General features: G+C 39.4%; 1 protein-coding gene across 1 annotated transcript; it reads left to right on the forward strand.

Moving 5' to 3' along the window:
* Positions 1-10391: 10391 nt before the first annotated feature.
* Positions 10392-12296, forward strand: LOC308415600 (eukaryotic peptide chain release factor GTP-binding subunit ERF3B; the record flags this gene model as incomplete). Its single annotated transcript, XM_080910652.1, has 1 exon — positions 10392-12296. The coding sequence occupies one exon, from the start codon at positions 10392-10394 to the stop codon at positions 12294-12296; it is 1905 nt and encodes a 634-aa protein (XP_080766778.1).
* Between the last annotated feature and the right edge of the window lie 1268 nt (positions 12297-13564).

Here is a 13564-nt window from a genome sequence, read left to right on the forward strand (position 1 = left end):
GAGGGACATCTGGGTTGCTTCTAGTCCCTGGCTACCACAAAAAGGCTGCTATGAACATAGTTGAGCAAGTGTCCTTGTTGTATGGTAGAACATCTTTTTGGCATATGCCCAGGAGTGGTACAGCTGGGTCTTCAAGTAGAACTATTTCCAATTTTCTGAGAAACTGCCAGATGGATTTCCAGAGTGGCTGTACCAGTTTGCATTTCCCCCAGCAAATGTTTATTTATAGGTACCAAATTCATTCATCGCCCTTTTAAGAGACTGCCCAGCTTCAATTCTACTTATGACTTTCATTTTGTTTTTCAAACTCAAGTGTAGTATATTTCCCTCTCTTGTTCACTCTGAATTTGGCTTAAGACAACCAATAGAGAAAAGAAAGCCTTAGTAAACTAGAGAGAAGGGTTTGATTTGTTGTTGTTTGTTTGCTTGTTTTTAACAAAACTAGTTAAAGACCTTTGAAGACCACACGCTTTTGTAGTAGAAAGTAAGAGACTGGAAAGGCTGAAGTGCTGAGTTAGAGAGGTAAGAACGTACTCAAAGCCGCTATTGTCTGTCCACATCAAAGCATTGTCTGGTTCCTGCTATTTCAGGGCAGATGTCAGTTGTCACAAGTTTCTGCTTATTCTCTCATTCAGGACTGTCAGGGATGCCTACATGTTTTCTTTAACTATGCAGGGGAAGGAAAAAGTAAAGCAGGAAGCAACTCAGAAATGTTCCTACAGGAAAAAATCTGGATGTGATTTCCATCAAAAAACTAATGCTCTTAAAAAGTCTGAAAGTTTCAAAGATAGTGATAGAGTGACTGGGCAGCAGAGGTGCAGTGTGGCTTCTCCCACTCCAAAGCGACCTGGTTTTACCTCACTGTCAGAACAGACAGAGCTGTTCCTGCTGCTCTAACTACAGCCCTGGGCAGTTACTGAGACTAGAAGCGTCAAGGACCCTGACATGGAACATCTGGATAGCAGCAACTTGGAAACAGTTGTGTAGAATTGTTAGATGAAGAAAAATTAGTAGGTTTTACACCTGAGTGTGATCTGAATTTTATTCCAACCATCAATATGGGAGTGAGCTCTGAGTGGCACTAAGTTCCCCCAAATAATCTGTAAATATGGAAATAGTCTCTCAGCACGTTCACATCCTCAGATCTTCTTCCTCGAGCATTCTAGATACGTGTTACTGAGTGTTACTTTTCAGTGAAATAATTTCATATTGGCCTCTTACCAAGTTTCAAGAGCGTGGCAGTTCTTACATAAAAGGCTAGAAAGTGTGCAAAATGTTCACCGAAGTTTGAAATAAAAATCCGTCCTTTCGTTTGTTTTCCTAAATTTATATTATGTTGCTAAATGGTGTGTTTTGTATGTCAGAATTGAATTTTATTCACTATAGATTTACTTAATTTGAACCAAAATTCAACTGTCTGAAGATCTGAATGTTGGTGTTTCTGATAAACTGTTTTCCACAAGTTCTTCAGATGGCAAAGTCTTTATTGCTCTGTGCCCTCAACATTCCTTTCCAGCTTTCCCTGATGCCATCCCAAGTCTTTTGAAATGTTCTACTCTCGATGTTTTATGGGTTTTATTCCAAACATGCAACCTCACAGGAATAATAAAAAATACACTACAGTTTATTCCAAGTGCTTCAGGGAAGTCTAATGATGAAGAAAGGCAAATCTTACAACAACAATAAGCCCACATCCTGGCTTAGCATCTTCCACTGATAAAATGCATGCCAGTAAGCAAATGACATCTTCGGTCTCAATTTCTTTGTCAAGGAAAATACGAACAACCCATTTCACAATTTAAAGCATATCGTACAAATACACCCCCCCCACACACACACACCCTGAGCACAAGAAAAGAAACCCTAATGGTTGTGAGGAAAAAAGTAATAAAAACCACAAGACCCTTGTCATCCCAGTAGGAAGCTGTAGAAGGCTCTGCAAGCTCAGCCTGGAACATGAGGGGCAGGGCCCAAGCAGTGAGCACAGCTCAGAGAGAGGCAGCTGCAGACACCAGCGGCCACCAGTGGCCACCAGCAGCCCCCAAAGTATTCAGGGATAGTGAGCTGCATGATGGAGATGCTTTCTGTCAGTGGGCAGGGCTACAATGAGCCAAAGTAGCCATCCTTAAAGCAAAGAATCCATACACTCACAAAATGTGAAATCAAAGTGACTGAGTTTTTAATAAAGTTCAAAGCCAGTAAAATTATTATACAGGGATATAATCCAGGGTTGGAATTCATTTGGAATTAAGGTGTAACAGGAAGTTGATATATTTATGGTCTTGCCGATGCTGATCATAATTCCGTCGGTGTGTTCACTCTGAGAAAGTTGTTTGAGCTGCTATAGACTTAGAACACAAGACACTTTCCTTTAAGCACTTACGTTTTCTTAAAAAATAATGCCTGTAAGCCTCAAGTGGTTTATCCAAGTGGATCAGAAAATGGAGGAAGAGAGGAACATAAGCTGATAGGCAAAGGTTAACAATTGCTGTTCTTTTTTGTTCTGTCTATAAAAGCACCGACTGTAATCTTCCGACTCCTGCTAAAATTTTGTTTAAAGTTTATGTTGAAAAATATTCAGATAAAAACAGTCATCAGAGATGGTCTCAAAATTCCAACACTTGGGCAGCAGAGGCAGGGGAACTCAGAGTTCAAGAACTAGTCCCAGAAAAGTAAAACAAGAAAAGACTCATTTTGCCTTTTAGCTAGGAAATTAATCAACTGCCTGGGAATAGGAAACTAAGAAAATATCAGCACCTACATTAAAGGAAATGGAAAAGAGCAGTGGGGAGAACTGGAAGAGAATGCAATGATGCATATGTGTGAAAATATCACAACTAAACCCGTTTCTGTATGTACTGGCCCAAAATGTAATTAAAAATGGAATATATTCTTCTGCAATTACAAGTAGTATGATTTATCTAAATCGATATTTAAAAGTAAATTTGAGTCTTCTAATTCTTCTGATTTGCCATGTAAGTGATAAGATCAATATTTTTACAACCATTAAAAAATCCCATTGTGATAATTTTTGCAATGGTGTTAAATTTATAGATTAATTTGAAAGTGGCTGTCACATTTACTGTATAGAAACTACAAACCAATAGCACCACATATCTCTCTACTTTTTAAAAATCATTTTGTTTACTGTGATTAGGCTTTCTTTGCTGCCCAGGCTGGCTTTCAAATCCTGGGTTCACATGAGCTTCCTGCTTCTACATCTTCAGTAGCTGGAATTATAGACACGCACCCCAGCACTCTGCTTATATATCTTTCAATTTTTCTATCATTAGTGCTTAGTACTTTTCAAATGTATGATCCATATATTTTGTCTGTAAATTCATATCTAATTATAATGTAATTAGTGTTGCAATTATACATTTTTAAAATTTCATTACTAGTTTATAGTATACATGTTTGATTGTATGTGTTGACTTATTCTTTTTCTGTTAAACTCGCTGGTTATGTCTAGGACTTAAAGTATTTTTGTAGATTTCTTAGTAATTATCTTCTAGAAAGTATGAATTTTATTTTTTATGCAAAATCAGTTTGTCTCTAAAAAATTGGTGGTGTTTGTTTGTTTTTTTTATTGGTACTAAGAAATTAATTCAAGTCCCCGCAGGTTTTACACACCTTTTTTAATCCCATGATATAGCATTGTTTACTACTTCTAAAATGATGTTAAGTAGAGGTGATGAGAAAAACTTCTTTGCATTGTTGTAGATTAGAGAAAAAAAATCTGATTTTCTACAATTGAGGTTGATGTTAGCTGTGGTTTTGCAGTAGAAGCTCTTATTACTAGCTAGAGGGAAGATTCCTAATTGGTCTAATGTATAGAGTGATGACCTTTCTAAACCTTTTGAGACAATGATTTTATTTTTGCTCTCAGAGGACTGTTAATAGGGGTAGCATACACTGACATTTTACCTGTTGACTAACTTTTTAAAAAACAAGGATAGACCCAATATGGTCATAATGTGTTATATTTTGCAAACTGAAATTCCCAGGTCAAATAACTGAACCTGAAGATTTTGAAGGCTTAAAATATAGGTGAATGTCAATTTATCTTGAACTACCTTTATTCCCCATAAAAATCCACTCACTGGCCACTCAACTGATGAGTCTAACCCAACATCTTTTTTTGCTTTTTAAATCTTAAAAAGGCAAAAAAAAAAAAAAAAAAAAGCTTCCACCAATCTGAAAGCAAAGGAAGTTATCAGATAGCACATGAAACCCTTATCAGCATTTTCCCTGGTTTGCTGTAACTTGTGGTCTCCTCTAATGTATTTGGTAAATACTGCTATGATTTTTAAATTCTGTGTCTAATAAAATCTTATATAACTTCTTCTAGACTGAATATGAATGAGAATTACTGAATAAAAATGATCCTCATGGGCTCATGTAAATGAATGCTTGTAACCCAGGTGGTACAACTATTTGGGAGGGATTATGAGGTGTGCCCTAGTTGGAGTACGTCTATCACTGTGGATGAGCTTTGAGCTTTTAAAAGACCATGCCTCTTTCATAATCTTCTGGCTAAGTTGGTACTATAACTATCCTTTTACTATATATTGCTAACCCAGAGAGAAACCAGCCTTCAAATATTTCAGTAAAGTTTCTATTTCAAATGAATATGCATTGTTTTGACCTCAACCTAAGTCATGATGGCTTTGCAAATCTGCCAGCAGTTAGTGGATCCTAAGACCAGGGAATGATATCAACAAAGTCAGATATCATAAATGAGAAGTATCACCAAAGAATACACTATTCAAAAATTATTGGACATACCATAAAACAGGAACATATTACTCATGCAAAGGATGTAACAAAAATTAAACAAAATTAAAAGGGTGTAACAGAAACTGCCAATGCAATGATTTAGAAACTGGATTATTTATTTTTTAATTTTTTAATTAAAATATTTTTATTTTTATTACTATTATTACTTTTTTTCTCTCATATAATGCATCCCAATCATAGTTTGCCCTCCCTCCATTTCTTCTAGTTTCCACCTCCTTCCCTCTCTCCCAGATTCTCTCCTCCTCCATTTCCCTTAAAAAAAAAAAAAGAGCAGGCCTCCCAGGGATAGCAGCTGAACATGTCTTAGCAAGTTACAATAAGACTAGGCACAAACCCTCATAATCAAGGCTGGAGGAGGGAATCCAGCAAGAGGAAAAGGGTTCCAAGAGCAGGCAAAAGAGTTTGAGACAACAGTCTGCTCCCACTGTAGGGAGTCCCACAACCATAACATACATATGCACAGGACCTACTGCAGACATGTCTAGTGATTGTTGGCTCAGTCTCTGTGAGACCCTAAGAGCCCAGGTTAGTGGATTCTGCAGGCTGTGTTCTTATGGTATCTGACCCCTCTGACTCCTGTAATCCTTCCTCCTCCTCTTCTGCAATACTTCCCAATCTCTGCCTAATGTTTGACTATGGGTTTCTGTATCTGCTCTGATCAGTGGCCTAAGGAAGACTCTGACAATGACTGGGATCTGTGAATATAGAAGAATATCATTAGGAATCATTTCATGGACTTCTTTTGCCAGTCATGTTTAGTCCTAATCTAGGTCTCTGGGCAATCCAGCCTCTTGTTCCTAGCCATTCAGGCTGTATCAGGCATGGGCGCTCCCTCCCTCCCTCTCTCCTCCCTCTCCTCCCTCTCCTCCCTCTCCTCCCTCTCCTCCCTCTCCTCCCTCTCCTCCCTCTCCTCCCTCTCCTCTCCTCTCCTCTCCTCTTCTCTCCTCTTCTCTCTCTCTCTCTCTCTCTCTCTCTCTCTCTCTCTCTCTCTCTCTCTCTCTCTCTCTCTCTCTCTTCTCTCACCTGTGGGCCTCAAGTTGGACCAGTGATAGTTTGGCCACTCCCACAAGTTCTGTGCCACCATTACCCAACACATAATATAGACAGGAAAATTGTAGGTCAAAGGTTTTGTGGTTGGGTTGATGTCCCACCACTGGAAGCCTTTCCTGGTTAGAGAAGATGACTGGTTCAGGCCCTATATCCACCATTACTAGGAATCTTCACTAGGGTCACTAGGGTCATCCATGTAGCTTTTAGGATGTTTCCACTGCACTAGGCTTCCACATCACCTCCCAAATGCCCCCCCCCCCATTTCTAGCCATCTCTCCTAGTACTCTCTCCCATCACCGTGCCTCACTCCACTCCTATCCCACCTGAGTCCTCCTGTTCTCATACTCATTCATCCACAAAATGTATTCTATTTTCCTTTCCCAGGGAGGTCCATGCAACCTCCCCTCCTAGTTCTCCCATGTTACTTAGCTTTTCTGGGTCTATGGATTGTAACATAATCATCCTTTAATTAATAGCTAATATCAAATTATAAATACATTTCCTCCCTCTAACCCCTCTTATGCACACACATAAACATACATACAATATATATATGAATACAATAATATATTAATACAACCTACTCAGTTCACATGTTATTTGTATATATAGAATTCAGTGCATATTACTTGGTTTTGGGGAACCAATTGGGGGTTCTTCTCTGGGTAAGCCTGCTCTATTGATCACATCATTCCTTAGTTGCTAATAGTTCTGTGCATATAGTTGGGGCTCCACAGTATTTCCTCCTTTCATGTTAACATAGGTCTATTTTTATTATGCCACATGTTGACATCTTTGTTTTTTAACCACCTACTTTTGAATTTGTTGTCTTTTCTCAAGTGTATGCCTTTGGTATATGATACCAGATTTAGTGAACAAAATTTTAAGGTAAATATAAATAAAATATAAATCAATTAACCATGGAAAATCTCAAGACCTAATGAAGGTGTGTTGTTAATAGTTAATTAGCTAGAGAATATGAATAAAGTATAGAGGATGTGAAACAAAATAGTAGGAATTTTGGAGTTGAAAACTAGAGTAAGCCAAGTAAAATTTTCAGATAGAGCAAATGTCATTCTTCAATTATAGAAAGAGACATGATTGTTGAGAAAAGACTAGACCCAGAGAAAGCTGAGATCCTCACTAATCCCATAATTTAACGGTACACAGTAAGGAAAAGAGAAAAATATCAAGGAAATTCCAATTTTACATTGAAAAATATCTACCAAGCTATTAATAAATGCAAGAACAGTGCTGAAAGACAAAGAAAATATTGAAAGCAAGAAGACACCCGTGTTTTAGAAGGATTCTAGTAATATTTTTAACTGGCTTCTTAATGAAATAACAAATACCACAAAACAGTGAGATGATATATTTTAAGTTCTAAGACAAAAACGCCAGAAAAAAATTATGTGTATTTTGAATACAACTAGGTTTAAAAACTAACTTCAAGGACCATATCTCAGTTACTTTATGTCTATCAAGTGTTTTTCATTCAGTTGTCTCAGTGCTGAAAGAAATAGCAAATATGGTTAATTTCTTTTGCAGGGTTGGATACTGAATCAGTTTCATACATGTTAAGTGAACATTCTACTACTGATCTGTATCCCTAGCCCATAGGAAATGGATGTAAATTGAGATCATCCTGTACGTATGTATGTGTGTGTATTTCTTATACATCAGAAAATATTGTCTAAAAAGGGGAAAGAGGACACTAATGAAAAATTGGAAAAGGTTTACATTTTATTTCATTACTGCTTAATGCCAATAAAAACAAAAATGTTAAAATCACTAAGAGATAAAATACATACTAGGTACGGAGAAACAACAATAATAGCATTTCATTTTTCAATGGAAACAGTTTAAGTAATAAAATATTAGACATCATTGGCATTGTAAAATAAAGTTTAGGGAAAAATTTGTATCTGGGAAGATTATCTTTCATACCAAGACAAAATAAAGCAGATAAAAAGGCAGGTGTGTTATTTACAAGAACTGCACTTGTTAAACTTGTTTTTGTTGATATTGGGATGTGTGTGTGTGTGTGTGTGTGTGTGTTACTAGGATTCATATGTAGAGCCTAATCTGTATTAGCTAAAACTCTATCACAAAGCCCATAAGAAAATAAAGACACCTATTTCTAAAGATGCAAATAACACAAAATAAAATTTTTGATAGAAAGTTCATGTTAACCCTCACAATTACTATAGTAGTTAACCCTACAGTAAGATAACTAGAAAGATTATGGTAATAACATTGTTTAATAGTGATAAAGCAATCGATTTAATTAGAAGATATGATGCCTCAGGATAGCTTGCGGTTTTATTCAGATAATCTGGATAGCTCTAGGTTAGCCTGGAGTATAGTCTAAGACCTTGTCTAAATAAATAAGAGAGCACATCAATCACAAATGTTTACATACCTGTTAAAAATAGCATCAAAATCCTTGGAGTAAACCTGATAGAACTGAAGAGGAAGATATTAAAATCAGTAATTGTATTCAGGAATTTTAATGACCCTCTGTCAATATAAGTAGAAAATTATCAGAGATATAAAGACTTAAGTGATACAATTAGCCATCTAGACTTAATAGACATGCATATCATATTCCCAAACAATAATATGATACACATTTTCTTAAATACACACAGAATATTTGCTGATATAAACCATATTATAAGGAGTGAGATTAATCCCCCCCCCAATTTCAAGACCTGGATTCAAATGCATATTTTCTCAGACAACAATAGATTTCAATTAGAAATCCATATAGAATGATTATAGAAAATCCCTAAAAATGGAAATTAAATTAAATCCTATAAGTTATAGATCATAAGATAAAGTAATAAGGAAATTAAGTTTTTCCTAAATAAAAATAAAAACACCAGTCAAGTCTCTTTCTCTGTCCTGCCTCTTGCTTCTTTCTGAATACTATGAATGACAGACTGTAAGAACACTAATCCACCCTTTCTCCTTCCCCTTTAGATCTGCTAATGTAGAAAACTCTCTGCTCTCCAAAAGAGATACTCCAAGCAGCAAATGTGATTACATTTTTATGACTAATTTAGTTGACTTAGAAGAAGGAAAAATTCAAAACCTGTCCTGTTTATTTGAATAAACTACTTTATGTGACAACAGCCCCTTAAACTTTGACAGATTCTCCTAAACCCATTTAAAGAAACCTGTCCTATGTTCACAAAATCTTTCAGTACATGTGTGGGATACAGCTCAGAAGTCTCTTTACATTTTACTTCTCAGTTTTTCCTATTATTTCCCCTTTATTTCACAAGAAAAATAATAGACCATTACCCAGGACAAAGGACGAAGGGAGAAGTAAAGGCTAGGAAAGAAACACCACAGCTGAACACTACCAAGGGGCCCTGATGTTCTCATAACAGCTTCCTTTGTTACTGGGTTGATTTAAAACACATGTCTACAACTCCACCTGGGAAAAGTAAATTTGATTATCCACAGCTTCCCCTCTCTGATTGCTCTAAGATAATTTACAAACAAGGCCATCCAGGATTTAGATAAAATATCAATCTTTTCTGAGGATGGTAGTCTATTGATTAGAACTGTAAAGGATTTTCTCCACTTTAGAGGCCATAGTGGCTTTACCGAGCTTACAGCCAGTTTCTTCCTACAATTACCACTGCATTGATTCTTATTGCAAACCCAGGTCTGCTTCCAGACTCTCAGGATGAAGCCGAAAGGCCTGTGATTCTTGGAGAAGTCCTGGAGCATAGGGTAGATGGTTGGAAAAACACAAGTGGCCTTAGTCAAGAGAATGGCCTGCCTCTACGCTGGGTGCTTGCATATAAAATAATTAGAACAATTTTTGAAAAAAAAAATGCTTTCCTTGGAAATCTACAAAGACCATTAACCCCGTCCTTAAAATGGAACCTAATGGAGCACCAATGGGAACAAAAAACCTCCGGGTTTCAAATTAATAAGTGTTTTTAAGTTTCAATTACTACCTTTATACATTTTCTAAATCCCCATCTAAGCGCTATTGGCCCCTCTCACTCCCCTCCCCATGTTGCCTCCCATTTGTTCAATAGGGGTTTTCAGTTGATGTGAAGATTTTAGAATTTTAGGTCAGGTGTATCTATGGCTTAATCATTGGGACCTGGTCAGATTATTCTCCCAGACCATGTGAACTAAAATAAATAGAAAATCTCCTTAAAAACAAATGGACTTGGAGACTCAGCCTCTGGCTGAGAACTCACGGGGACAAACCTACGGATGGCAGCGAGGGGTCAATTCACCACAGGCGTTGGGTCAGGGGTGGAGGAGTCGGAAGTGATTGGGATTTGGGGGAGGAGATTCGCTCCCACACTGGAGCTGAGCCTTGAGCGGCCATATCTGCCGCCGCCGCAGCTGTGGGTGCAGCATCTGCGCTTAGCTGCCTCCGCGCCGCTAAGGTTCGCGTCGCTCGCCCGTGGCCCGTGGCCCTTCCTGCCTTACTACCGCTGGCAGAAGCCTCTCCTTCTGACCTGCCTACCTCGCTCCTTCTCCGCCGCACCCCGGCTGCTCACACCATGGATCTCGGCAGCAGCAGCGACTCGGCTCCCGACTGCTGGGATCAGGTGGACATGGAAGCCCCGGGTTCGGCTCCGAGCGGGGATGGAATCGCCCCCGCAGCCACGGCAGCCGCTGAGGCCGCTGAAGCCGAGGCCCAGCGCAAGCATCTCAGCTTGGCCTTCACCAGTCAGCTCAACATCCACGCCAAACCTTTCGTGCCTAGCTGTAGCGTAAGCGCAGCGGAGTTCGTGCCGTCCTTCCTGCCCCGATCGGCCCAGCCGCCCGCCCCCACAGTCTCCAGCTGCGACGAAGCCTGCAGCGGTGGCGCCGCGGAGCCTCAAGGTAAAAGGATGGAATGGGGAGCACCTGTGGAACCTTCCATAGATGGATCTTTGGTGTCGTGGGAGGGTTCCAGTTCAGCTGTTACCATGGAACTTTCAGAACCTGTTGTAGAAAATGGAGAGGTGGAGATGGCCCCGGAAGAATCGTGGGAGCTTAAAGAAGTAAGTGAAGCAAAGCCTCAGGGTTCTTTGGGAGATGCAGGGCCCCCAGAAGAAAGTGGCAAGGAAATGATGGAGGAGAAAGAGGAAATAAGGAAATCAAAATCTGTGGTCATACCGTCAGGTGCTCCTAAGAAAGAACACGTAAATGTAGTGTTCATTGGGCATGTAGATGCCGGCAAGTCAACCATCGGAGGACAAATAATGTTTTTGACAGGAATGGTTGACAGAAGGACACTTGAGAAATACGAACGCGAAGCTAAGGAGAAGAATAGAGAGACCTGGTACTTGTCCTGGGCCTTAGATACAAACCAGGAAGAACGAGACAAGGGTAAGACGGTGGAAGTGGGCCGTGCCTATTTTGAAACAGAAAAGAAGCATTTCACGATCTTAGACGCCCCTGGCCACAAGAGTTTTGTGCCAAATATGATTGGTGGTGCTTCTCAAGCTGATTTAGCTGTGCTGGTCATCTCTGCCAGGAAAGGAGAATTTGAAACTGGGTTTGAGAAAGGTGGACAGACAAGAGAACATGCGATGTTGGCCAAAACAGCAGGGGTAAAATACTTAATAGTGCTCATTAATAAAATGGATGATCCCACGGTCGATTGGAGCAGTGAGCGATATGAAGAATGTAAAGAAAAACTGGTGCCCTTTTTGAAAAAAGTTGGTTTCAGTCCAAAAAAGGACATTCACTTTATGCCCTGCTCAGGACTGACTGGAGCAAATATTAAAGAGCAATCTGATTTCTGTCCTTGGTACACTGGATTACCATTTATTCCGTATTTGGATAGTTTGCCAAACTTCAACAGGTCCATTGATGGGCCCATTAGGTTGCCAATTGTGGATAAGTACAAGGATATGGGCACTGTGGTCCTGGGAAAGCTGGAATCGGGATCCATTTATAAAGGCCAGCAGCTTGTGATGATGCCAAACAAGCATAGTGTGGAAGTTCTAGGAATCGTGTCCGATGACGCCGAGACTGATTTTGTAGCTCCAGGTGAGAACCTCAAAATCAGACTGAAAGGGATTGAAGAAGAGGAGATTCTTCCCGGCTTCATACTTTGTGAACCCAGTAATCTTTGCCACTCTGGACGCACATTTGATGTTCAGATAGTGATCATTGAGCACAAGTCTATCATCTGCCCAGGTTACAATGCGGTGCTTCACATTCACACTTGTATAGAGGAAGTTGAGATAACAGCCTTAATCTCCTTAGTGGACAAAAAATCTGGAGAAAAAAGCAAGACTCGGCCCCGCTTTGTGAAGCAAGATCAAGTGTGCATTGCCCGGTTAAGGACAGCAGGAACCATCTGCCTAGAGACATTTAAAGATTTTCCTCAGATGGGTCGTTTCACTCTAAGAGATGAGGGTAAGACAATCGCAATTGGAAAAGTTCTGAAGCTGGTCGCAGAGAAGGACTGAGCAGTCTCATGTGATGCCTCTGCACGGTACTGTGCGAAAGATGGACTGCAATCTACTGCCCATTGACAGACCTGTGCCCATGTTTGGCAGAGAAATTTCACAGCGAAAACCCACGTTTTGTCAGCTTTCTCATGTTGAGACCTCAGTCGTGTCACTCCTGAATGCACACTTCCTCCCTCTGTACCGCTCTGCTTCCTTGGACAGATCAGTAATAGCTTTGTAAGTGATGTGTATGTAACTGCCCACAATACTAAAAATAATCTATTTTAAATTTTTCATTTCCCTTTGAGATATCTAGACATCCTTTGTTCCTTGCAGAACAGTCAGTGTGTCGGTGTGTGTATATGTTGATGAGGATAACTTAATGTGTAAATAAAATGCTCCCTTTGAAACTTCAGCATTTGAAATGTGTTTGAATAATGCTTAAATTTGGACAGTGTACTGTTTCATCAGATTATTTTCTCAAGTAATTAATTACGTTTATTGCTTGGGCTTAGAAAAAGGTCCATTCACAGTTTGAAATGAGGAATTTGTCAAAACCACACAGGTTTGTACGAAAGGAAAACTCTGGGGATGGGGTGGAACCTGTCTTAGTGCCCTTCCCAAGTAACTGTTTTCTGTGTCTAAGTTCAATTAGTAAAGGAGTTTTTCTACTTACCCAGTTAGTATTTGAAAATGATTATCTTATTTGTCTTCCATTAGGTCCTGCAATATTAATCACATGTATAGTTAAAGTTTCAGATTATATATGTCAAATAGACTCTCATCTGCACCCTGTTGTTTTTAACATGCTTTGCTGTTTCACCCTGAAATTTGGGGAGCAGGACACGGTACAATTACTGAACAGGTAAATTGTTGCACTATATGTCATTTACTAAAACAAAGGACTTGACATGGGGAATGAGGAATCTGTCTCTCAGGGTTTAGCTGAAAAATTAAGCTCCACAAATTCTTGGGGAAAACACCAATTGTCAATTCTAAGGTAGTTAGATTTGTTACCAGAAGCATGACCCTCCTCAGAACTATCAACAGCTGGAGAAGTTTTTGTCTTGGTAAGTGGGTCGTGATTTAGTGTAAATGGTTGCCTGGTAGTGTTCAGAACCAGTTTCTCTTAGGCGTAGCTCTGAACTTGGAGTAAGAAACTTCTTCCCTAATCACCATGAGCAAGCCAGTAGATATAGATACTACAACACCTGAGCTCAGGTAACGAACGGCAGTGTCTTTTCCATGGTCTCTTTTCTTTGTGTAAAGGCAATGTCCCCTTCTCC

Source organism: Micromys minutus (genome assembly GCF_963924665.1).
Source record: "Micromys minutus genome assembly, chromosome: X".
Lineage (NCBI taxonomy): Eukaryota > Metazoa > Chordata > Mammalia > Rodentia > Muridae > Micromys > Micromys minutus.